Source organism: Heloderma suspectum, chromosome 6 (genome assembly GCF_057233095.1).
Source record: "Heloderma suspectum isolate Gila_16-S chromosome 6, 16-S_ref, whole genome shotgun sequence".
NCBI lineage: Eukaryota > Metazoa > Chordata > Lepidosauria > Squamata > Helodermatidae > Heloderma > Heloderma suspectum.
Window position 1 is genome coordinate 23,408,843 of NC_139463.1, and position 23,012 is coordinate 23,431,854.

At 44.3% G+C, this 23,012-nt stretch overlaps 1 protein-coding gene across 8 annotated transcripts in view; it reads right to left on the reverse strand.

The window, feature by feature from the left end:
* Positions 1-22,933, reverse strand: part of SIAE (sialic acid acetylesterase) — a 27,861-nt gene extending 4,928 nt beyond the window's left edge. The window contains exons 1-13 of one of the 8 annotated variants that reach the window (XR_014783724.1): positions 22,721-22,908; positions 20,710-20,866; positions 19,761-19,795; positions 17,003-17,161; positions 15,279-15,454; positions 14,630-14,768; positions 12,889-13,072; positions 9,510-9,619; positions 9,283-9,416; positions 8,034-8,188; positions 5,469-5,664; positions 4,345-4,577; positions 3,236-3,489 (exon numbers count right to left, since the gene is read on the reverse strand). Coding sequence is in view for 7 of the 8 variants with exons in the window: in XM_084803775.1 (XP_084659901.1) it covers positions 3,420-3,489; positions 4,345-4,577; positions 5,469-5,664; positions 8,034-8,188; positions 9,283-9,416; positions 9,510-9,619; positions 12,889-13,072; positions 14,630-14,768; positions 15,279-15,454; positions 17,003-17,161; positions 20,710-20,755 (1,602 nt within the window). In the remaining variant the exon portion in view is untranslated. Of the gene's footprint in view, positions 1-2,349; positions 3,490-3,525; positions 4,578-5,468; positions 5,665-8,033; positions 8,189-9,282; positions 9,417-9,509; positions 9,620-12,888; positions 13,073-14,629; positions 14,769-15,278; positions 15,455-17,002; positions 17,162-19,760; positions 19,796-20,709; positions 20,867-22,583 lie in introns of those variants that run through there. The other 7 variants (XM_084803775.1, XM_084803776.1, XM_084803781.1 and 4 more) reach the window with 7 other exon arrangements.
* Between the last annotated feature and the right edge of the window lie 79 nt (positions 22,934-23,012).

Sequence of the window (23,012 nt, forward strand, 5' to 3'; positions counted from 1 at the left end):
AAGCATGATTCACCTGTTTAATCTCTATCACAAAACTGTTAAAGGTATAAGACTCTTGCCAGGACGGGTGGGGGAGGTAGCAAAGTATATCACATGACTTGAAATAATCCATAAATTCCACTTTAAGATTTAGCCCACAGTCAGCAATCTACTAATCTTGTTATTTATAAATGGCTTTTAATAATTTGCAAGACAACTATTTTAGGGTACCCAAAAGCTCACTGCATTTCTTCATATATTAAAATTAATATTTATATCTCATTTCTCCCATTAAACAACTAAAGCAGCTTTCAAAAAGAATAGAAGTATAAAATCAATATTTTTTTGACAGTACACTAAAATGACAGTGGTAAAATGTCAGTGAAGACAATTTAATATGTTAAAAGCAGACCATAATTACTTAACAGGAGATGATACATTAATAGTGAGTTGAAACAGACCATAATTATGTAACAGGAGATCATGTATTAAAAGTCAGTTGAAATTGACAAGGCTTTAAAACCTATCTAAAAAATGGAAAGATCTCCACTGGCAGATATCCTCTGGGAGGGTATTCCCCATTCTTGGTCCTACCACCAAAAAGATCCTGTCTCTCATACCCATCCATTTGTCCTTGCATAACAATGGGATGGCAAGCAGCGCCACTGATGCTAGTTAAGTTCAGGCAGGAGCAGGCAGTTCCTAAAGAACCCTTGTCAACCCTTGTCCTACATCATGTAGGGCTTTAAACATCGACATCAGCACTTTAAATTGAGCACAGGAAACAAGCAACCCGCAGAGATTAAAAAAAGACTGGAGCTGCATACTTCAGTCAGGCACTAGACAATTGGTGGCTATATTTTGGACCAAATGACATTTCTGGATCTTCTTAAAGGCAGTCCCACCATGTAGAGTACATTGCAGTAAACCAGCTTGGAAGTGACTAGGCATGGATAAGTAATGTCAGGCTTGTTTTAAGGCTTAAATCAGGGGTGGCCATCCAGATTTTTGACCTATAACTCCCATTAGTCCTAGCCAGCATAGCCAATGGTGAGGATGATGGGAGTTGTAGGCCAAAACTTCTGTAGGGCCACAAGTTGCCTCCCCCTGGTTTAAAAGGAGAATCCTTCTGCTGGGTAAACAAAGTATGGAATCAACATCCAATTTGATGGAATGGTGGAGTATACAGTTTAAAAGTAAATAAAACATAAATTGGATCCCTTAGTTAAAGTAAAGTAGTGACCGTGGCCGCTCACTTGTGGGGTGCCACAGGGTTCCATCCTCTCCCCAATGCTATTTAACATCTATGTGAAGCCGCTGGGGGCTATCATCAGGAGGTTTGGGGTGCGGTGTCATCAATATGCGGATGACATGCAGCTCTACCTCTCGTTCAAAGCTTCACCAAGGTTGGCTGTAGAATCCCTGTCCAAATGTCTGGAGACAGTGAGTGGCTGGATGGGGAGGAATAAGCTAAAGCTGAACCCTGACAAGACCGAGGTACTTTTGGTGGGAGACAAGAGGAGGTTGGGGGATGTTGACCTGGTGTTGAATGGGGTACGGCTACCCTTGAAAGACCAGGTCTGCAGCCTGGGGGTCATTTTAGACTCCCAGCTGTCCACGAAGGCTCAGGTGTCAGCTGTGAGCTGGACAGCGCTGTACCAACTCCAACTGATACAGTGGCTGCGCCCCTACCTTCCCGACCATCTGCTCCCATCGGTAGTACATGCCCTGGTCTCCTCTTGTTCACTGTAATGCGCTCTATGTGGGGTTACCCTTGAAGACAGTTCAGAAGCTGCAGCTGGTACAAAACGCAGCAGCTCGCCTGATTAAAGGCAGCCGCTGGCGATCACATCACTCCAGTGCTGAAGGAGTTGCACCGGTTACCAGTTGTTTTCCAGGCCAAATTCAAGGTGTTGGTTTTGACCTTTAAAACCCTATTAATAGTTCCGGCCCAGCCTATCTTAAGGAGCACCTCCAGCAACACCAGACACACCGCTTAACAAGATCAGCCTTGGATGGCCTTCTTTCTGTCCCACCAGACAGGACACCTAGACTGGTAAGGACGAGGGAGAGGGCCTTCTCTGTGGTGGCCCCCACTCTGTGGAACTCCCTCCCTAGGGAACTCCACCATGCCCCCTCTTTAATGAGCTTCCGCCACACATTAAAAACGTGATTGTTCAGGCAGGCATTTGGGTGGGTTAGGGCAATTTTAGAAATATGTTTTTAATGTAGAATTTTATTGTTTTAAACTGTTTTTATTATTGTACATCGCCCAGAATGGCTGGGTGACCAGCCAGATGGGCGATTAATAGATTTAATAAAAAAATAAAATGAAATTAAAGTAAAACACAAGGGCTCTTAAATTGTATAGATATAATTTAATATAAACATGTAGATTTGCGTTACTCATTGTCCAATCTTGCATGGTACTACCATTTTATTGCATTTGTCCCCCTTTTTTATGAAGAGCAAGAGTTGGGATATAGAAAATGATGAAAGGGGACAGCTGATGTTAATCTAAGGCAGCTTGGTGCCCTCCAGATGTTTTGGACTATAGCTCCCAGAATTGCTGACCATTAGCCATGCTGGTTGAGGATGATGGGAGTTGGTCTAAAACAACTGGAGGGCACCAGGTTTGAGAATGCTGATCTGAAGCAATAAATCCCTCACCTGGAACTTTCTGAATGCAAGCCCTGCTTGCTGGCTTCCTGGAAGCCTCTGTGGGACACACAATGCTTGACCAGATGGACCTTTAGTCCAATCCAATATATGATTGGTGTTTTGTTTTAAAAAGATATTTATCCACCCTGTTTCCAGACACGCATCCTTTTTACAGCTCCTTTAATATGCCGTTGAATTAAATGCTTTGCCTTTTGCCTTCACAACAACCCTGTGTTTTAGGTCACTCTGGTCTCCATCCCAGAAGGGGGTGAGACTAAGAAACTGTACCTTGCTGACAACTACCTCACAAGCCTATGCTGAAGCTAGTTCTCAAAAAGCAAAGCTCAGACCTTCTACTGACTGTGGAGCCATCCAACATCACAAATGTTCATCATAAATTGAGAGCCAGGCCGCTCATCAAATCGCCACTCTTCCTCGCCCTCAGTCAACATGACATTTAATATAAACATGTCTACTGAAGCAAGTTCTCTGAAAGTCACAAGACTAATGTTGGAGAGGCAGCAGAAGGGAAATAAAGCAAACCATACTTGCTTGCACATCATCCTTAAGTTGCACATCTGTTCTTCCTTAATACCTTACTCAGCAGGCCTGGCCTCTTCTGTATTAGTTCAAATTCTGTGAACAGGAACAAGCTGTTTCTTCTTTTCTGCTCTGGTTAGCACAACAGGAACAAATGCAGCTTGAGTGCAAAAGGCTGACTCTGTTTCTTCTACAGCAGACATGCCAGCAGTTCCACTCCAGTGATGAAGTCAAGCTAATCAGGATCCACAGCTGGAGAAACGTCCATGGCTAGTGTTTGGTTGTAGCTGGGGATTTTGGCCATGACAACTGGAAAAGTAATGCACTTCCTTGTAGTCACTTTTTAAAGCAGATGCCCTGGTGACAAATGGGCTTTTTAATATAGAAGGTTGACTGAGCAGAACGGAATTGTTCTGCACACTTAGTGCAGCGTTAGTATTACGCTAGGGGGTACAAAAATTGTAGTCCTAGAATAAAAGCTACAAGTGAACCCTGGCTCCTTTAAAGAGCAGATTTGGCTCTTTTCTAGAGGCAACAGACCAATAAATTATATTGCACTTGTCATGTTTAAGTCCAAAGCCCTGGTTGAAATTAAGCCTACTCCTAACAGCTGTTCAACAAGAACTTTTTTTTAGTAGATTTGCTTTGTTTCACCATGATGATGCAGTTCTTCACAACTTCACAGAAGGTGGGGGAGACTTCTGATCTGCTGCAGCATCCTGAGAAGATGGACCTGTCAAGCTAGCTGATGCAACATACAAACCAGCAAAACTGAGACTCCACTCTTATGGACATTTACTTGGGAGTTAGTCCCAAGGAATCCAGTGGGACTTACTTCTGAGTAAACATACCTAGGACTGGGTGCTAAATGTGCCCTGGTATGTGGGTTGCCCCAGTTTCCAGTATAATTCCTAGAAAATGTTTCCACTATTATAAAGGTTGGGGCAGGTGCTATGTGCAAGAACTGATCCTGAAAAGCAACCTATTCATCCCCACATTTCTAGTGAATAAGCAACCCCACCCAATTTTACAATTTTTCTTTGCAAGTTTACTACATTAAGAAAAAAATAATCCATAGCTCTGTTCCTGTACTCCTGTGTGCTCTGGCCTGTAAGATCAAAATATAGTCTATCAGTCCATCTTTTGGGTTATCACCCTACTTACGACACAATCCAACCAGGGTTATCGCTGGAAAATGTAATAAATGGGGGGGCTGGCAGTGCTTGTGGGTTGTAAAGGGGACACAGTTTGTATTCACAGGGCCACTCAATCCACACGTAGCGCAGGCCACTGACGGCATCTGGGCAGGCTGGGTTGTGCAGAACCACCGAGTGAGAAGAGGAGGACACAATGGACACAGGAATCCACTTGCACGTCGGCTGCTCAAAGCAGCAGACCTACCAAAGAGAGACAGACCATTTGCTCAAACCTGCCTTGCCTAGAGTCCTAGAAAGCAACAGTATAGAATTGCTGCAGGTGAGGCATCCTTTTCAGCTTTGGGCAAGCATGCTTGGCACCAGATCCAGGGGAAAAGCACACATCATGCAGGAGGGCCATGATTAGGTCTGCTAACATTTTAATTTCTTTTGCCCCTTAAATTCAGCTGCTGAGGGTTGCAAATGAGATTAGAACAGCAACCCCATGAGGCGGGATATTTAACACTTTCTCCCCCACTGCTTTTTTCCCCAATCTACAGGTGTTTCCAAACAGAGGGGCTCCTGGCATTACCAATGAGAAAGCATTGTGCAGCTATTTTGTCTTTTTCTCCTTAGTGGATTTTTCTGCAATAAGATAAGAGATGGAAGCAGCAGTGGGAAAACATGGGAGGGCTTACAAGTGGAAGACGGAGAGCTCAGGCTATTGGGTGATATAGAACTGAACGAACGAACGAATAAATGAAAGACAATGATGTCTGGACCCCCTCATAAAATTCCATGAATAAGGCAAGGTGATGGCATATTAAAAGCCTCATCTAGGAAGTGCCCTAAACCCTATCCTTCAACCTCAACATTGCTATTAATCTCACTGCAGTGGGGTGGGTGGGTGGGGGAACAATATTGACATTGAATATTAAAGTTTGACTGTGTTTTTGCAAAAAAGGTGTTGCAGTTCATCAAAACCTTCAACAGCTGTCCAGCTGCTTAAGCAAAACACCAAATTGATGTCTGTTGCTTCTCATACCACACAGGCCAGACAGGCAGTGCTGGAGCCATCAGTGGGAAACATGCGGAACAGACCACGCGTCCTTCCCACATGATACCACCTCCCACCCCTGGCACAGGCCTTACTTCAAATGTCTTGTTGTCTGACTGGCGCAGCACAACTTCCTCTTGATAGGTGACGTTAAGAGATGCATGGGCTGAATCCACCTCCACTTTCTGAGGATATGGACCTTGGAAGACTATGCTTTTCTCATGATAAGCTATTGCCAGTGCACCAAGATGCAATCTATAGGCCACATCCTGCTTATCTCGGGGGTGGATGCTGTGAAGCAAGAAAAGCTACATAAATACATTTTAAACAGGAAGATGAGTTTTACCACGGGGGCTATGTGTAGCCCACACCTTTGCAGGTTCACTGAGCAAGTATAGGTGTCTGGTGCAAAATGTGAAACCCATTTTTTTTGTTTTCATATTAAAAAACAAAACACTATCCAGTTACTAGCCCTCAAGCTGGCAGAGAAAAGTTGTATTCATGTGTATGTACAGTGTAGGTGACTGCTGCTAGTCCGACAGCAAAAGCTTCAATGCCCTAAAACAGCTCCCTGCTTCTCCACTATGGACATTACCAGTTGACCTCTTGCTTCTAGGGCCGACCTATTGCCGCATTTACTACTCTTCATTTTTTTGAATAGCTGTCCATATGCAAACTTCATGTTTTGGCCTTGCCTCTCTCTTCCTTCATGCTTTCTGCTGTCCCATTCTCCCTGGACAGCCCCCCAAAACCTAAACCTTGGAAAGAGAATAAATTATGCAGCACATGCAATAAGGAAGCTAATTTATGGAATTAGAACAGTTTACTGGGGGGCCTGTACTTTTGTCTGGTCAAATTCCATCATTAACACCCTGCCGACGAATCAGCAGACTGTAGGAAAACCTCTTTCACCAAGGTTCTTCTCACGCTCCCAATCAATGCCACCTGTCTCTTTCTCTCCTCCCACCTTTTCCTGCATGCTTTTCTCTCTCTTGAGCATGCCGCCACCTGTCTTGTTTCTCCTGCCAGCTGTTTCTCCCCCACCCCCATGGTGATGCTGCCCCATTTGGCTCTCTCTTCCCCACAGGCACAATGCAAGATTCTTCAAGCAGAATGTGGATTTCCTTGCTATGTAATGGAGAATGTGACTCATGTTGAATTATCCAGCTATTTGTCTGAACAACACTGGTCCAGACTCTAGGTCATCTTAGGCCCTGGGCAATGAAGCATAGTTTTGATGGCAGGCTGGACCTGGGTCAACTAGGAAGAACCACTCCTCCCTAAGACAGACATGTCTATCTTAGCCACAAGTAACCACAATCATTAGGAAAATGCAAAACTAATCCCTGTCAGTGGATCACCATAATTCAGGAGGGGTTCTGTACCACTGCCCTGCAAACAAATGATAGTAGTATGGTGAGAACAATGTAATGGTTTCTTTGTTTAAGAGACCTACACCGAAATATATAGAGATTATCATCTAGAGGAATGACAGAATCACCTGCCATCCTCATCAGAGGTCCAAAAGGGGAATAGCTTTATCAATGGTAATTAACTAGAACAGGTGTAGGCAACCTGTAGGCACACTTAGCAATTTGAGAAACTGTCCTGGGCACCACCACAAAATGGCTGCCATGGGAGGCATGGCAAAGGACAAGTAACCTGTTCAAAAGACTGAGTAAAAGGCAGAGGTGAGGGCTGAGCCCCAACATACTAAAGACTTCCTTTGAACCCACACTTTTCAGCACCAACAGAACACTATTTCACAGCAATCCCAGCTGCTGTAAGAAAATGTGTTAATTAAAAAAAAGTGGGAGGGATAGGAACCTTAGCAGGCAATGAAGAAGGTGACTGTGGGCACATTGGTACCAACAAGCACTGCCTACCCCTGAACTAGAACAAGCAGGAACTGCAGCAAAGTATTGCAGTGCAGAGTACTCCTCAGTATTTCTGCTATGCCCTTTTCCAGGATACTCCATTCTATCCCCCCACCCCCACACACAGTCAGCAAACATTTTCTGCCTACTAGGCATACACTGTCCTCATTGGGTTATTGTGGGGTGCCCTCTTAGGGTTTTTTTTTTCACCTAAACATTTTTTGTACTTCTGAAAACTTCTGGCTTCCTCCCAAGCTTGCTGATACCACCCTCTTGAGTGTGGATGGTGCTGTTTTGGCTCCATACATAAGGATCCACACTCAGAGAACACAGGCTTTCAGTGAGCCCGGACCCAGGTTGTGTGGGGCTTTATTCACTTTCAGTTGTGCCCCAAGACAGACCAATAGCTAGTGAAGCTGTTGTACCATGGGAGCTGCACATGCCCTTCAAACTGGCCCCAGTCAGCAGTCTGGCTGCAGCATTTTGGACCAGCTGAAGTTTCCAGACACTTCTCAAAGGCAGCCCCACATAGCAGTAGTGCAAACAAGAGGTAGCTAAGGCACGCATCACTGTGGCCGGATTTACCATTTCCAGGTACGGGTGCAGTTGGCATGCTGCCTTAGCTGTGCAAAAGCCCCCCTGACTACCACTGAAGACATCCATCACACATGTGGCCCCCAAAGATTACTCGCGAGGGAATGCAGCCCTCCAGAGTAAAAAAAAAAAAAAAGCCAACCAAACAAGTTGTCCATCCTGGAGTTAAAACAGGAGATCTGGCATTACCTTCCATAGGGAGAATTATCATCACCGAGGTCTATGGTCACAGCCATGAAAGTATTGGGCATTTTCTTATTAGGGGCGTAGCCATAGTCTGCCGTTTGATGCCATCGGATGCGTGGAAAGTGGTCATTGACCTCCACATGGCGATCTGTAGATAGCTGCAACACAGGGTAGCTGGTCAAGAGCAGCACTGGGTATTCCTAGACAAAACCTACTTAAAGCTGTAGATTTCATACCAAGAGTACCCCGTCTGGTGTATTGCGCTAGTATCCTTGCTTGTACTTTCCACACAGACTCAAATCCCCATCAAGGACTGTGGAAGGTAATGCCAACCACCCCTTTTCTGGTTACAGCAGTGACAGTGGTGGCAGAAGCAATGTCGGGGTGTTTCTGGCAGGGCAGGGCAGTAGGCTGGTGGTACAGCAGATGCTTTGCTTGTAGAAGGTCCCAGATTCAATCCCCGGTATCCCCAGGAAGGGCGAGGAAAGAATCCTGCCTGAAACCCTGGAGAGCTGCTGCCTGTCAGTGCTGACAATACTTGGGTCAGTGGTCTGACTCAATATAAGGCAGCTTCCTATGTTTCTATGACAGACAAGGAGCCCCAGCTGGGAGTAATACTATTCCAGAATGGAAGGCCAAGCTTACTCTAGAACGCAGGGAGGGTTTAACTCCTGGACCATTAAAAAATTGACATGCAGAGATTTGTATGTGTTTCAGACCCATATAGGAACACAATTAACTTGGGCAGACATGCCCATTCTGGCGCATGAATTCTGTAGCTGCCATTTTCCAAGAACTGACATGAAGGTGGGGATATGCAATAACTCATGAACGAGTGCATGGAGAAAGCTAGTTTGGGGCAGGGGGGGATAGGGTTTTTTTGTACTCAAGATGGGTAGAAGAACTATTACTAGCCACTGTTACTATCTGTATGGTCTACTAGATGGAATGCCAGATCAGGGGCAGGAAGATGCAGATTTGCATCCCTGCTCAAGTTACGATGTTATCACTGGATGCACTTCAGACAGTCAGCATTTGTCACCAAGCAACTGAGAGCTTGGGGAGGAAGTAAAGAGAGGAATCTCCTTCTAATCTCCAATCTGTGATTGGATTATTTGCTTTATATCCTGTCCTCTCACCAAGAATTCAGGGTGGCTAATCTGTATAAAACACAACACAGGCATTTGTCCCTGTATTTCATAGTGCCAACTAACCGGTGTACCACTTTCACCTTTGTGCCGTTGCCACTTACCTGGACAAAGCCAAAGGGAAAGTCCTCCCGAGTTTGCCCGTCAGACCCTTCGTGGAAGGCCTTCCGCCAGTCTTTAATGAGTGTGGGGAATGTGCAGTTGTACAGATCTGTGTTCATGAGGGTGTTCGCTTCACCTGTGGTAAACGCACCGAGGACAAAAAAAACTCCAAATGTGGTAGGGATGGTTGCATTGTGCCTGCTCAATCCTGCCGTGGAGTTTAACCTACCTTGATACCAAATAGCACCTTGGAGGGTCATGTTGAGAAGAGGATGAATCATCGCGTTCCAGAGCACTGACCACTCTTTGGGGCCAGCAGCAAGGTATGAGGCTGGAATGCTGAAGCATAATAGATGAGCCAGTTAGCAAGGAATTTACAACATGTAGGCAAGGCCTGATTTCTAGTGACTGGGGACATTCTTTTCTAGAACCAACACTCAGCAGTCAAAGACATTTCAATTAACAGTTGCTGTACAGAAGATGTAATTGGTCTGGAGCTGGCAAATATGAAGAACAGGTCTACACAATGCAGCCTACATCGCAACATTGTTCAGGTGCCATCTTGGCTCTCAGAGCTTGCATAACATTTATCTTCTACCATGTAAGTCTTGCCAGCTGCTCCTGAATTTGACCCACACTTTGTTTTCCCATACACCTCACAGAAGACACATGATGGATGCGGCAACCTTCCTTGAAGCTCAACAGGCCTGGGTCTCATCAGGCCCTGGATCGACAACCACCTGGGAATACCATATAAGCTGCCTTGGGTTCCATTATGGAAAAAAGGCATGATACAAATTTAATTGAGAGCCAATGTGGTTAGAGCAGCTTTTCCCAAACTAGGGTCCCCAGATGACGTTGGACTACAGTTCTCATCATCTAGAGCCAGCATAGCCAATAGTCAGGGATGATGGAAACTGGAGTTCAACAACATCTGGGAACCCCAGGTTGAGAAAGGTTGGGTTAGAGAGTGTTGAATCAGGGAGATCCAGGTTCAAATCCTCACTCAGCCATGATGTTCACTGGATGACCTTGGGCCAGTCACTCTTTCCCACGCTAACCTATCTCAAAGCGTTGTTGCGAGGATAAAAGGAACCATGTACGTCACCCTGAGCTCCTTGGGGGAAGGGTGGGATATAAATGTAATCAATCAATAAATGGGTAAGAGTGAAGAGAGATTTCAATGTGGTTATGTAGTGTCCTGTGTTTTATGTTGTTATCCACCCTAGGCTCTTTGGTGTGAAAGGGTAGGATATAAATAGAGTACATATATATACATATCCAATAAATAAAGACAGACCATGTTTATAGAGCTGTGGAAGCAGCTTAAAGATATGTCTCCATATTAAATGCAAGCACACGAAAAAATCAATGAGCACCAAAAAGTGAATTACAAGTATGCCACCTGGTTCATTCTGAACCATATAAAAGCAGGCTGTAGATGACACCAATTAGCTGGTATCCACTGCATCAATGGTCCTAGAGCAGTTTTGTACCATTTTTAAATGGTTATGATTTGGAGGGGAGAGGAGGACTAAAGGATGGATGTATAAATCAGGGGTGTCAAACTTCTCAGCCCAAGGGCCAAATTCCATTTTGGAGAAGCTCTCAGTGGTGGGCAGAGCTAAAGGCAAAATGGGGCAGGGCCAAAGGTGGCAAGTCTAAAATATCAAAAATACCAGCGTATTTTAGTGTAAAGGTCCTACTGCCAGTAGCTAAGCCTTAGGAGAGGCACTTCAACTTTTTAGAATGGGGGAAAGAAGCACGAAAACCAGGAAACCACCAAATGATTGGCGGTTGAAAGAGGTGTGGCTTTCTGGGGAACACTGGAGTACTGGACTGGGACCACAGGCAGGCTGGATTTGGCCCCTGAGCCTGAGGTTCTATACCCCTGGTACAAATGGTCATATACAGAACATAAACCAACTTGAAAAAGGCAGACAACTCACCTGATGAACAAAGGTAGAAGCATGATTGATGGCTAGTGCAGCATTTAACTTGCTGGAATGTATATCACAAGGTCAGGCTCAATGTATGTCACAAGGCCAGGCTCAGAAGGAGCCCGCTGTGACAGCTCTTTAGAATCTTACACTTGTCTTTACTCTTACATTTTAGAATCTTAGGGCTCCTTCACAAGGAGCTTTTATCCTGCGATTGAGATTGCTCCTTCATAGAAGTTTGCGGGCTCTTTACATGACGCAGTGATCATCACAGCCATCTCCTGCACTAAATGCCCTTTGTTCCTTTTTTAAACAGATCACAGATAATGAGCTATCAAATTACCCTGTTGTGTTCTGCTTCAGTTTCCTCCGTCAAAAGAGTTAAAGCGGCAAGAAGAGGAGCGAGATCACTGAAAGATAATGGAAGTCTCAGCTACGGGGAGAAGGTGGGGGAAAGAGGAGGAGGGAAAGGAAGTGTGTGTAAAGAGAGTCAGTTGTGATCCTGCATTTAAAAGGGAAGCAGAAAGCCCCATTTTAAATGCAGGATTTTAGGCTGGTGCAGAAATGCCCTTACACTTGCCTTTAATCAAACTGTCCTGGGGATGAATAAACAGGGTTGGTTTTGTCTGGCAGTTTCCTAAATCAACCTATTTGGAAATATATTGGGATACACTGTTGTTGTTGTTCTTCAGTCGTTCAGTCGTGTCCGACTCTTCGTGACCCCATGGACCATAGCACGCCAGGCCTTCCTGTCCTGCGCTCTCTCCCGGAGCGTGCTCAAGTTCATATTCATTGCATCGGTGATGCTATCTAGCCACAAGCTGAGGGTTAATGCAAGATTTTAGTCCATGCACCTTGTCACATTGCTCTCAGTTGTAATGAGGAAGTTCGCCCTCTTCAAAGATGTACTGTTTGAACTGTGCTGTGACATGTGGCTACTGCACCTACAGCCATTCTCAAATGTTTTTGTCAGACATTATAAAGCAGAAATGTACTGAATCAATAGTAAATGAATAGTGAGGGCAAATTCAAAGTCGACATATTCAAGAAGAGTTCAGCCTAAGGTTATACACCACTGCCAGTGCGTTAGAGGATCATCTGAAGGATCAACTAGACACAAGGCAGGCAAGCTTCCCTTTCTGGTTCCCAGTGCAGAAGTGTGCATACAGATTTCTTACCTATCAATGTAAACTATGTGGCAACTTGTGTGCTGCAGAAATATCACAGAAAAGAGGTGATAGGGCAGGGGTGCAGAGCCGCAGCCCTGGGGGCCAAATCTGGCCCGCTCAGGGACATCAGATGGCCATGCCCCTTTCCCCTGGCCCCTTTCCCCCAGCCACTGACAGTTTGGTGGTTTCCTGGCTTTTATGCAGTTTTTTTCCCCGTCCTAAAGGGTTGAAATGCCTCTCTTAAGGTTTAGTTACTGGCCGCAAGAGCTTTATGCTAAAATATGCTGGTATTTTTGGTCCCACCCCTTTTGCCTTTGACCCTGCTCAGCACTGAAATGCAGCTCCCCAGAGCTGCTCCAAAACAGAATTCAGCTCTTGGACAGAAAAAAGTCCTGCACCACTGTTCTAGGGAACAGAGGACACACAGAATTCCCTTAGGGCGGAACACATCCAGTTGATCAAGGAAACAGTCAAATGTATGGTTGTGAGCTCTCCTTACCTTTCATCGTACTCAGGGATCTCACATTCATTCAGTGCCCTCTTGGAAGACCAGGCCTCAATTGGTGTCCCTCCCCAGGAGGAGTCTATCAGTCCTATGGGATACTTGAGCTTCTCGAACAAATACCGGCCAAACAGCCAGCACACAGCAGAGAAGTAACTGAAGTCTCCGTGGCCCAAGTTTTCTGTTCAATGAATTTTTTAAAAAGTTTAGAACATTGAAAAGCTTGAGAATACAAATGTTATGTTAAACATGCTACGAGAAAGAATTCCTAATTCTGCTGCATCCTCAGCTATTAGCCATTGAACATGTGTGACAGATCAGGTATTTGGCACAGAACACTGCAAAATTACCCTGTGACATTAGTATACACCTCTGTGGCAGGAAGTGATCTTGGCCACTGTTGGAAATTGGATATTGGGTTGTGTGTAATGGATGATCATGTGCCTTAAGCAAGAATGAGCATCCATTAATGTGACTCCAGTATATGTAAAGATTTTATACAGAGGACAGTGTTAAGAACGTTTCACAAACACACTGTTTTCACTATGGCTGTAACATTTGGTTAGATTAGTTTAGTTTAAATGGTGCTCCAGGTTCATCAGAAAATAGATTTTGTGTTTTTAAAATATATTTAGTACAATGTTTAGTGCAAACATTACACAAAAACTGAAGGTGACTGAGACTTCAAGAGAAGGCATTCCTCCTTCTCTTTGACAGTGGAGGGAATGCCTCTAAGATGGTCTAAAATAGCCTTCCCCCAACTTGGTGTCAAGATGTGTTAGACTACAACTTCCATGTAGTCCATGCTGGCTGGGCTACTCTAAAAACATAGAATGGGTGCTTTCCCCCCTGTATTCATATGCAAATATATACAGATTTGATTGATCAATTAAAACTCATGTGATTTATCAACCAGGGTGTATGTCGTTTTAATCCCTACTTTTCCCTGATAGGCCCAGAATAAAATAAAAGCTCAAAAATCTATATTATTTCTTGCCAGCTGAGGCAAATTGCTTGCAGTCATTACTTTTCCAAAGTGTAAAACTCTGTCGTTTTCTTCAATCTTGTGGGATTGTTGGGCACTTAAGAAAAAAAAAAAAAAGCGAGGGCTGAATGGGAATGTGAAACAGAGGGTAGTATCCTGTGTTACTTCTACACAGAGTAGACCCATTGAAATATATGGGTCTACTCTACATAGGACTAACATTGGATACTACCCAGAATCAGGAATACAAGCTGTAGAATACTCAAGGGCTTTTGGACTACTTAGCTTGTGGTTTCAGGGAAGACAGATGACTATATAAATAGTACCCTAGTTCAACATTTAAAGGGGGCAGAAAGTAGCGGGATGGGGGGCCAGATACAAGGCCTTTCTACAATAGGTAGCAATGGGCATAAGCCATCTTCCCCTCACCACAAACTGCAATATGCAGATGTTCCCAACACCACCAGAAAGCCATTGTTTAAGTTTGTATGGACAAGCCAAAAGCGAGATTAACAAAAACTCACAAGACCAAACTGAAAAAGAGGACCTCTCAGTTATGGAGAACTACCTAGGGCTGTCATTCCAATTATCCTCCAGCTACCCTAAAGTCTACTGTAGGGTTTGAGAAGACCAAAAATTCAAATCTTACCCCACCAGCCAAATAAAAACAACAACAGATGTCTATTTTTGACATACACATTTAAAAACTCTGTGGATTGTTTGCTAGGAGTTTTATGCAAGAAAGGCTCTTACTGGCTGTAGGAACAGACCACTGCAAGCTGATGTCAGCAAGGTCCTGCAGTTCCATCTCAGACTGGACAAGGGCAGCTGCAAACACACGCACAAGCGGATAGTGGGAAGCTTCTGCGAGCTCCTGGCTAGCATTGTATATCTAGGAAGGAGGGCAGATTCCATGGAAAATCACATTTAAACCAAGCTTTAAAAAAAAAAGTGTTCTTTTAACTTTGAGGTAACATCATAAATAAAGATTCCCAAGGTGGGCCTCTATTAGAACAACAAGCTGGTTCCAGACTATGGCCTGGTTTGTGCATAACACCCAGACAGTGATACTGTCTCCACCCTCCTTCAGTGATCTTGATCCAGATCATTCTTTTCTTGCCACTGACAGCAGCAAGCAAAGAACAATCTGTATCAGTGTGAAGCCCGAGTCAGCACTGCATGCAGCCCTTGAGGCCAAAATTATGTTGATCAACACAGCTGCTGCATTTGGGGACTATCTTTGGGGAAGTAGCTATGGGGACTGCCACACTAAGCGCCTGCACTTCAAAATTAACCACTACACCACTGGGTTTAGCTAAACAAGCCACAGTTTTGTGTTATGTCTGAATCCAGCCCATGTCAATCTTTTCCTGCTCATGTTCCAGCTCAGAGTATGGCTCACCTGTGAAACGGTCATCTCCATGTTACTTTGTCCACTGCAAAGCCAGACATCTCCAAAGTAGACATCATTCAATGTCACATTCGACATCTCATTCCTGTAGTACTGCTGGATCTCTATACTGTAAGGGCCACCTTGGGCTATAGGACTCAGGACAACTCTCCACGTTTTAGAGACTCCTGAAGCATTTGAGAAACAAAATCCCACCCACCCCCAAGATCTCAGACAGTGGGAAACTATTCCAAGATAATATACATATATAGCTCAAGCCAAATTTTGTTTGCTGATCAGAATTGTACAAAGAAGATGCAAATCTCGACCAGGAGGAAGTTCCAAAATTGTGGCTCCACCATCAACAAGGCCCAGTTCTCTTGCAACCATCCACCCGATCTCACACGTGTATGAGACAGAAAGCAGGGCCACGAAGGCTAATCTCAAAGGCCAGGAACAGGTGTTTTCAGAGGCAACCTGGTCCTAAGCCATTTTGCATGCAATCCTATGCATGTTCAGACAGAGAAGTCCTGTAGCTCCCAGCATTCCCCAGGCAGCCATGCTGGTCAGGTCATGCCACGCCTAGAGCTGTAGGCCCTTTTTTCTGTCTAAACATGCATAGGATTGCACCCTAGGGCTTTAAAGGCAGATGCCAACACTTTAAACCAAACCTGGGAGAAATTGGAACTAATGCAGATGTAGTAAGGTGGGACATATGCCCTCCAAACTTTAAGTGCCAGACAAGTCTGCCAGTAACATTTTGTATCAACTGAAGTTTCTGGATTGTTTTTAAAGGCCACCTCATATAAAACGCATTGCAGTAATCCAGTCTTGAAATAACTAGGACACGGATAACTGATGCCAAAATGGTCTTCTCAAGGAAGGGCCACAAGCTGGAAAGCCAGCTGAAACTGGTAAAAGGCACTCCTCGTCATCACCATCTGTGCACCCAGGGAAATAGATAGGTCAAGGAATCCCCCCCCCCCCCAAGCCACACACCTGCTCCTTTGGGGTGTGCAACACCGCCAACAGATTGAATGTTCTCCCCTGGAATGCTAGAGCCGCTGATCAATGATAACTCTACCTTATCTGGATTTTACCCAAAGCTTAACTGCACACAATTAATGTTTTGTGTTGCCATGTTCTCTTTTTCTGGGATCCATGCACCCTGCTGGCTGCTTGGCTGGGCCAGGATACCTGAGAGAGCGCCTTCTTCTTTACCAACCTGCCCGGTCGCTGAGGTCATCAAATGGCATGTCCCTAGTGGTTCCACATGGACCTGTGGCCCAGTTGGAGTCCACCAGGAAAAGAGCCTTCAGTGTGGAAAAGAGCCTTCAGCCCCTTCCTGGGGAACTTCCTGCCTTTGGAGGTCAGGCAGGCACTAACGTTGTGCTGTTTTTGGCGCCTCCTGGAGACATTGTTATTTCGAGAGGCCTTATTAAGTTCAGAATCTGCTCTTTTAAAATGTTATAATTGTTTTAATTATGGGGTTTTATTCTTTTAATTTGTTGTTCACCGCTCCAAAAACTTTGATATGGAGTGGTATATAAATATTGTAAATAAAGAAATTAAACTAAATAGGGTTGGGTGTCATTGTTAAGGAAATATTCTGGCACCCACAGAAGTATGAAGTGAAAACAGAGAGGAATCCAAAAAGAGAGCTGTGCCATTCGTGTGCATATGTGTGTGTGTTGGGGTAGGGGGAACAGGTTGAAATCTTTTATTTGATTTATTACCTTGAACCTCTGCCATTTTTTTCACAACAGTGTGACCCTTGGAAACAGCTACCATTACATTGGCACCAAAATCTCCGTAGCCCCATATGACTGCCTGGCTTGGTTCCTTCTGCAACACCATATGATCAGCATAATAGGAGGCCAAGCGAAGGTCTGCACCTGGAGTACACAAAATGTCATGACATTCCTGTTAATACTTGTGGCCTCTCCAGATTGTTCCTGAGGTGCATCAGCTGCGGTGTGTGCAGCCAATCAACAGTTAGACTTTTCTGACTGCAAAAAATAGTTGCCTATTTGTAACAGGTTGCCAAGGAAGCATATTACCAAGAAGAGAAACCATCCTCAGACACTTTACTTTTGCTCTCCTTTGTTTTATTTTTACCTCTCAAGAAACTCCTTCAGTCTGCATAGCTGCTAACGTTGCATTTTTTCAAAGCACACACACACAGGCTGTTTTCCCATTACTCTGAATATAATAGTTATCAGCCTTCCCCAACTTTGTACCCTCCAGATGTACTGGACTACAATGGGAGTTTGAAGTCCACCATATCTGGGGGACACCAGGTTGGGAAAGGCTGATTTAGGTAAATATGGAAAAGGCTCACCTAAACAATCACGATCATAGATAAACAAGTATTCTATATTTTATATAACAAATGCTTGGCAAACGGTGATTGTTAACAATCTCAGACAAATCTGGAGAATGTCTGAAAATAAATATCTTTATTAAAACATTTGCCAGTGTCAGAGACGTTCAAAGCAGCTATTTTCCTTCATTTCTCAGACATAACACCAGTGCATTTAAGTATAAGTCTGTGTTCTGCTTCAGGCAAGGCCAAGGTAGGCTACGTTCCAAGAGCAAGTTTACAAGATAGTCCAAAATCTAAGCCAGCAAAGTTCAGTCAGAGAGCTAATATCCAGGCAAGGGTGAGTCACGTGGCAGTCTAACGCAAGGGGACCTAGAGGTTTCTAGGCATGGGGTGGGCAATGGGGGCTCTAAGGAGGCTGTATTTTGTGGTACTGGCTGCAATGGACTTTGGCTGACATTAAGAGAGTCTAACAGAGTGCCTCTATCTATGCCTAAGTATATTTATAAATAAAGTAAATATTTTTTAAAAGCACCTCTAAGTGATGCTTGAGTGATCTCCTTACAAAGGAAACCTTAATTGGTTAAGAAATGCACATCAAAAAATGCAGACTTCAGAAGACTTGCACTTTACTACCACTGCATGTGGTAAGCCTGTGCCCTACAACACTGGATTTGAGCAGGAACCAAATGTTGGAAAACACCAAATCACAGCCATCATTCTTGCTACAGTGTACTGTAGACAGTGCTAAGCTAAATGGGCCGGTGGTCTGTCTTGGTAGAAGTGTGACTGCCCCAAGTCCAAAATCTAAGCCAGCATAGTTCAGTCAGAGAGCTAATATCCAGGCAAGGGTAAGTCATGCAGTCACAAGGCAGTCTTTTTTATTTTTTTTTAAATAGTTCTGGTTCTATGCCTTTAACAGCAGCCTGGCAGAAGTTTAACAGGCAACGCTTCTCCTGTCATGGCGACAAGTGGAGAGAAGTTTCAATTGCTAAATGTCAATGTGTCAGATGGCTGTGAAAGTCACTGTAGCAGAAGCCAGTAAACCTTAATAGCTCTTGAAGGTACATAATACAGACAAACAGCATCAGGAACATTAGCATAATTTACTCAGAAATAATATGCTTTTTCCTTCTGCAGGAGGTACGCCCACAACTGGATCAAGACAAGCAAGGTTACAGCTTTTCATCAAACATTTTTCTATTTATATATGGCAATTCTGAGTTAAGGGTGAATTTGAGAACCACTTTACTGTGGTAGTTAGGGTGACTAGGGCAGGGTAGGCAACCTGGTGCCCTCCAGATATTTTGGGCTGCAACTCCCATAAGCCCCTGCTAGAATGGCCAATGATTAGTTCAAAATATCTGGAGAGCACTAAGTTCAAATTCCCAGTTAGCCCTGAAACTGACTGGGTGACTCTGGGCTGGTCACTATCTTTTAGCCTACGCTACCTCTCAGGGCTGTTGCGAGATATGTTGGCCTGAGCTCTTCAGAGGAAGGGTGGGGTAAAACTGTAAAAAGGAAAACAAAAACTTCCCTTGTTAGCATGGCAATCTTACACATAATTTACTTGGAAGCAGGTTTCACAGATATGAGCATGCCTTGTTCCACATAAGTATGGGTTAGGATAACATATTTAATGGTGCTCAAATTAGAAGGGGGAAGAGGGGGGCCTGGCCTAAGCTATTATTTTTAGATGGTACTGGAGAAGCATGGTTTGGCTAACACTGGGGGGAGTCAGGGCATGAGGCTTTGAGCTTCATTAAGGGCTCCCCTCCTGCCTTTTCCCCCCACAATTCAAGTATTGATCCTTACTATTAAAATGGGGGTAAGACTACTGATCTTAACTCAAGCTTAAAAGATAGTAATTTCTGCAATTGTTAATGAACTAAGCAGCAATTGCTGTAAGTTACACATTAAAAGCCTTGGGTCTAAAGGTCACAGTTTGTTTCTCTATATAACTGTGACAGTGAGTTCTTTTTGACTCCTGCAGTGTGAGTGCAGGCTGACACAAAAATCTGTGCACATTGAAAATTAAGGAAATAAAAGGAAAGGGGGGAAATGTACTATTTAGAAAAAGACCCAAGCAGAATGGATACGAATCTGTTGGTGAGAGTGGTTATTTTAACATGTAATTCAATAATACTCTTTTTGGTTTGTTTAATACCCACCTCTTCTAGAATTTCCAGTTATTGCACAACTGCACCTATGACAGTTATAGAGAATATGCAAGAGAAAGAAAAGGGGAAGGAAGAGAGCATCAAAAAATAAAATACAATGCTTCTTTTTTAAAGACAGAAAACTAGCTGCTGCAAAGGAAGCAAAGCCAGTCAAAATGTAGAATTAAGTCGCAAAAAGAAAACTGAAAGAAACATTCACAGCAGCAAGAGAAAATGATTGAACAGATCTCATCAAAATGTCATATCAAGCTGTGTCTTGTGCAACTGTTTACAAGACTGGGAGACTTAGGGCTGCAAACATACTTAATAGAATAGGGTCTTACTGAACTTTGAACTCAGTGGAACTTCTGTGTAAAAATGTTTAGGATTGCACTGTCAGGGGAGCTGAAAATGTTCTACTGTTGAGAGAGAGAGAGAGAGAGAGAGAGAGAGCGCGAGCGCGGGAGGGGTGGGTGGAGTACTCCTGCAATCTAACTCCACAAAAACTACATTTTTTAAAATTATATAGATTTTATTGATTTTAAAAATTAAATTTCCAACAAAAGGAATAAGAACATACTAAGCAGCCAAATTATACCAAGATTTTCTTTTATCAACAAAAATGGATTACCAAACATTAGTCGGTTGACTATTCCAAAATGGTTTAAACCACGTCCCTTGTCGCTCAAAGCTTAGCACAAGACCTCCTTCCCTGACTAGCTGTAATGATCCAAGTTACTTTATTTAGAACTGCTAAGTTTTTTTTAGAGTGGCAAGTGCCTTCCCATCAGGCGAAATTCAAACGCGCTCGCAGGTCACTCAGCTGCATCAGTGGAGGAAAAGTGGGTTACTGGTGGCTATGTATTCCTACAGTTTCCCAGCTGTCGCTTTCCTCTACATTTATGCCCCCTGGCAAATCATGCTTGCCCATGTGCCGCCGCCACCACCTCTCCACACTCACCTGCGGTCCAAGCAGACAGTAATATGAGCAACAGGGAAGCCTCCATGGTCCCTCTGACAAAACAAAGGAAGGAAGTAACACCACGTGGGTCTGGAAGCTGAGCATCTCAAGAGTCAGCAATTTAAAGAGATAAACCTCATTGTGACCTCACACTGGGCTAGTCCAAGTCAGGAGGAAAAGTGTGGCCGAAGAACAAAAAAAAAAGAAAAAGAAATCACCATTGTTGCTAAATTCATTTCACATATACACGCACACATCTATGACCTCCATCAGCTATAATGCCATTTGCGCTTTTCAGTGGTGTTGTCGCAAGCCTATTATTGCAGATAGGCTGGGATGCAAGAGGCTATATACCTGGCTTCTCAATCTGGCCTCCCACCCCTTTATGACTGTTTCTCACCACCACAGCCCGAAAACCTGCTCCCAAGATTTTGCGGGCTTCACAAGCAACCTCTGATGCAGAACAAAGCCCCTATGTGCATGTAAGGGCATAATCCTATGGCTGTTTAGACAGCATGGCTGGTTGGGGAATGCTGAGAGTTGGAGGCCTTTTTTATGTCTAAACATCCATAGGATTGCACCCTAAATGTACTTTCGTGGCTCCTGAGAAGTTCTTTGGATCCTGGTCATGTCCTGTGAATTTAAGGTACCTGATGAAAAGTGCTGTGAAACCCCACAACCTGATCTAACATAGTCAATATTGCAGTTGTATACATTTACCTATGAGTAAGCCCCATTGAATTCAATGGGACTTACTTCTGAGTAAACATATATATGATTGCACTGAAAGAAACTTACTCCTACTCAATCTCCTTTTAGGATCTCTTAATGGTCTTTTCACTACATTGTATGGGTAAAATTCAATATAAGGCGTACTTAGAGTAGACTCTTTGAAATGAATGGGGCTCAAGTTAATGGTGAAGGCATGGAGGGTATGCAGGAAGATCCCATACATTTAGTCAAAAGTAAGTCCCACTAATTTCAAGGTGTGCATCCAATACCCAAATTGTATCCATGTAGACTTATTGTATCATCCGTTATTTGAGTGGTACTTATTCCCAATTAGGCATACCTATGAGGATAGTCTTAGGCCACATCCCTACTTTACCCAGCAAACCTTTCAAAACCTGTTTGCTGCAGATGCATCATTGTTTATGACATACACACATATAATACATGTTCAGTTGGGACCTTGGCCCAACAATTGTTCGTAGACATATTACATGCATGTTTAAAGGTAGGTGTACACATGTGTATGTCATCCACACTTATCAGCTACAGAAGGAAATACTAGCATAAATGCATGCTGCAGCAAAAGTGCAGCAGAGCCCCCTGCCCTTATTCCCAAGTGTTACCACCAGGGTTTTCCACAACAAACATTAACACCCATCTTTAAACATCCATGTGGGACTCCAATCCAATCAAGTCCCCAAACATGTGTACACAGATGTTTAAAAGATGGGCATACACATATATATATATATATCACATTCACAGAAACCACCCTCACACATTCTGTATAGAAACTGAATATGCATAAGGGCTGGAGGGTCCCATCAGCAATCCTTGACCCACACTGTGATTGGCCAAACTGAACGTCAGGACTGAGTGTGGATTTGAACACGGCTCTCCCCAGGCCAAGGCTGGCATTTTAACCACTATACTACGATATTATTATTATTATTATTATTTATATCCCGCCTTTTCTCCAAGGAGCTCAAAGCAACATATGTGATCCCCCATTTTATCACAACAGCCCTGTGAGGTAGGTTAAGCTGTGAATTAGAGACTAGCCCAAGGCCACTGAGTGAGCTTCATGGCCGGAGGAATTTGAATCTCGGTCTTCACACCGTCATCTGACACTATCCACTAACTTTGCAGCGGTCCACTCCCCACTGAGTCACGCAGCGCTGGGCTTTGGGCCGTTGTACTGAGGCCTCGGATGTTGCCGAGAGGCCTGGTGTGTGACGTCATCGCTGCCTTTTTATTGCGTCACCCTCCTCAGGCCCACCTGCGGTGACTGCTCACTCCCGCTCAGCCCTCAGAGTCCGAAGTCAATGGGCCCTGACTAGACGTGTGAGGAGCCGAGGCTCCCCCGCTTCGACCTAAAGGCTTGGCCTTGCCACCGCCTCCTTCACCGGCGTCGCCGCGAGCCGCCGAGAACGACCCAGGCCGCGAGGTAAAAAGCGGCGCTGGGCTGAGGCAATCGATTCAGGGCGGGCTCAGATATAGCCAAGCGGCCCGGCAATTGGGCAGGTTCGTAATGAAGGGCGGGGCCTCTCTCCAATCGGTGGGCGGCTCGA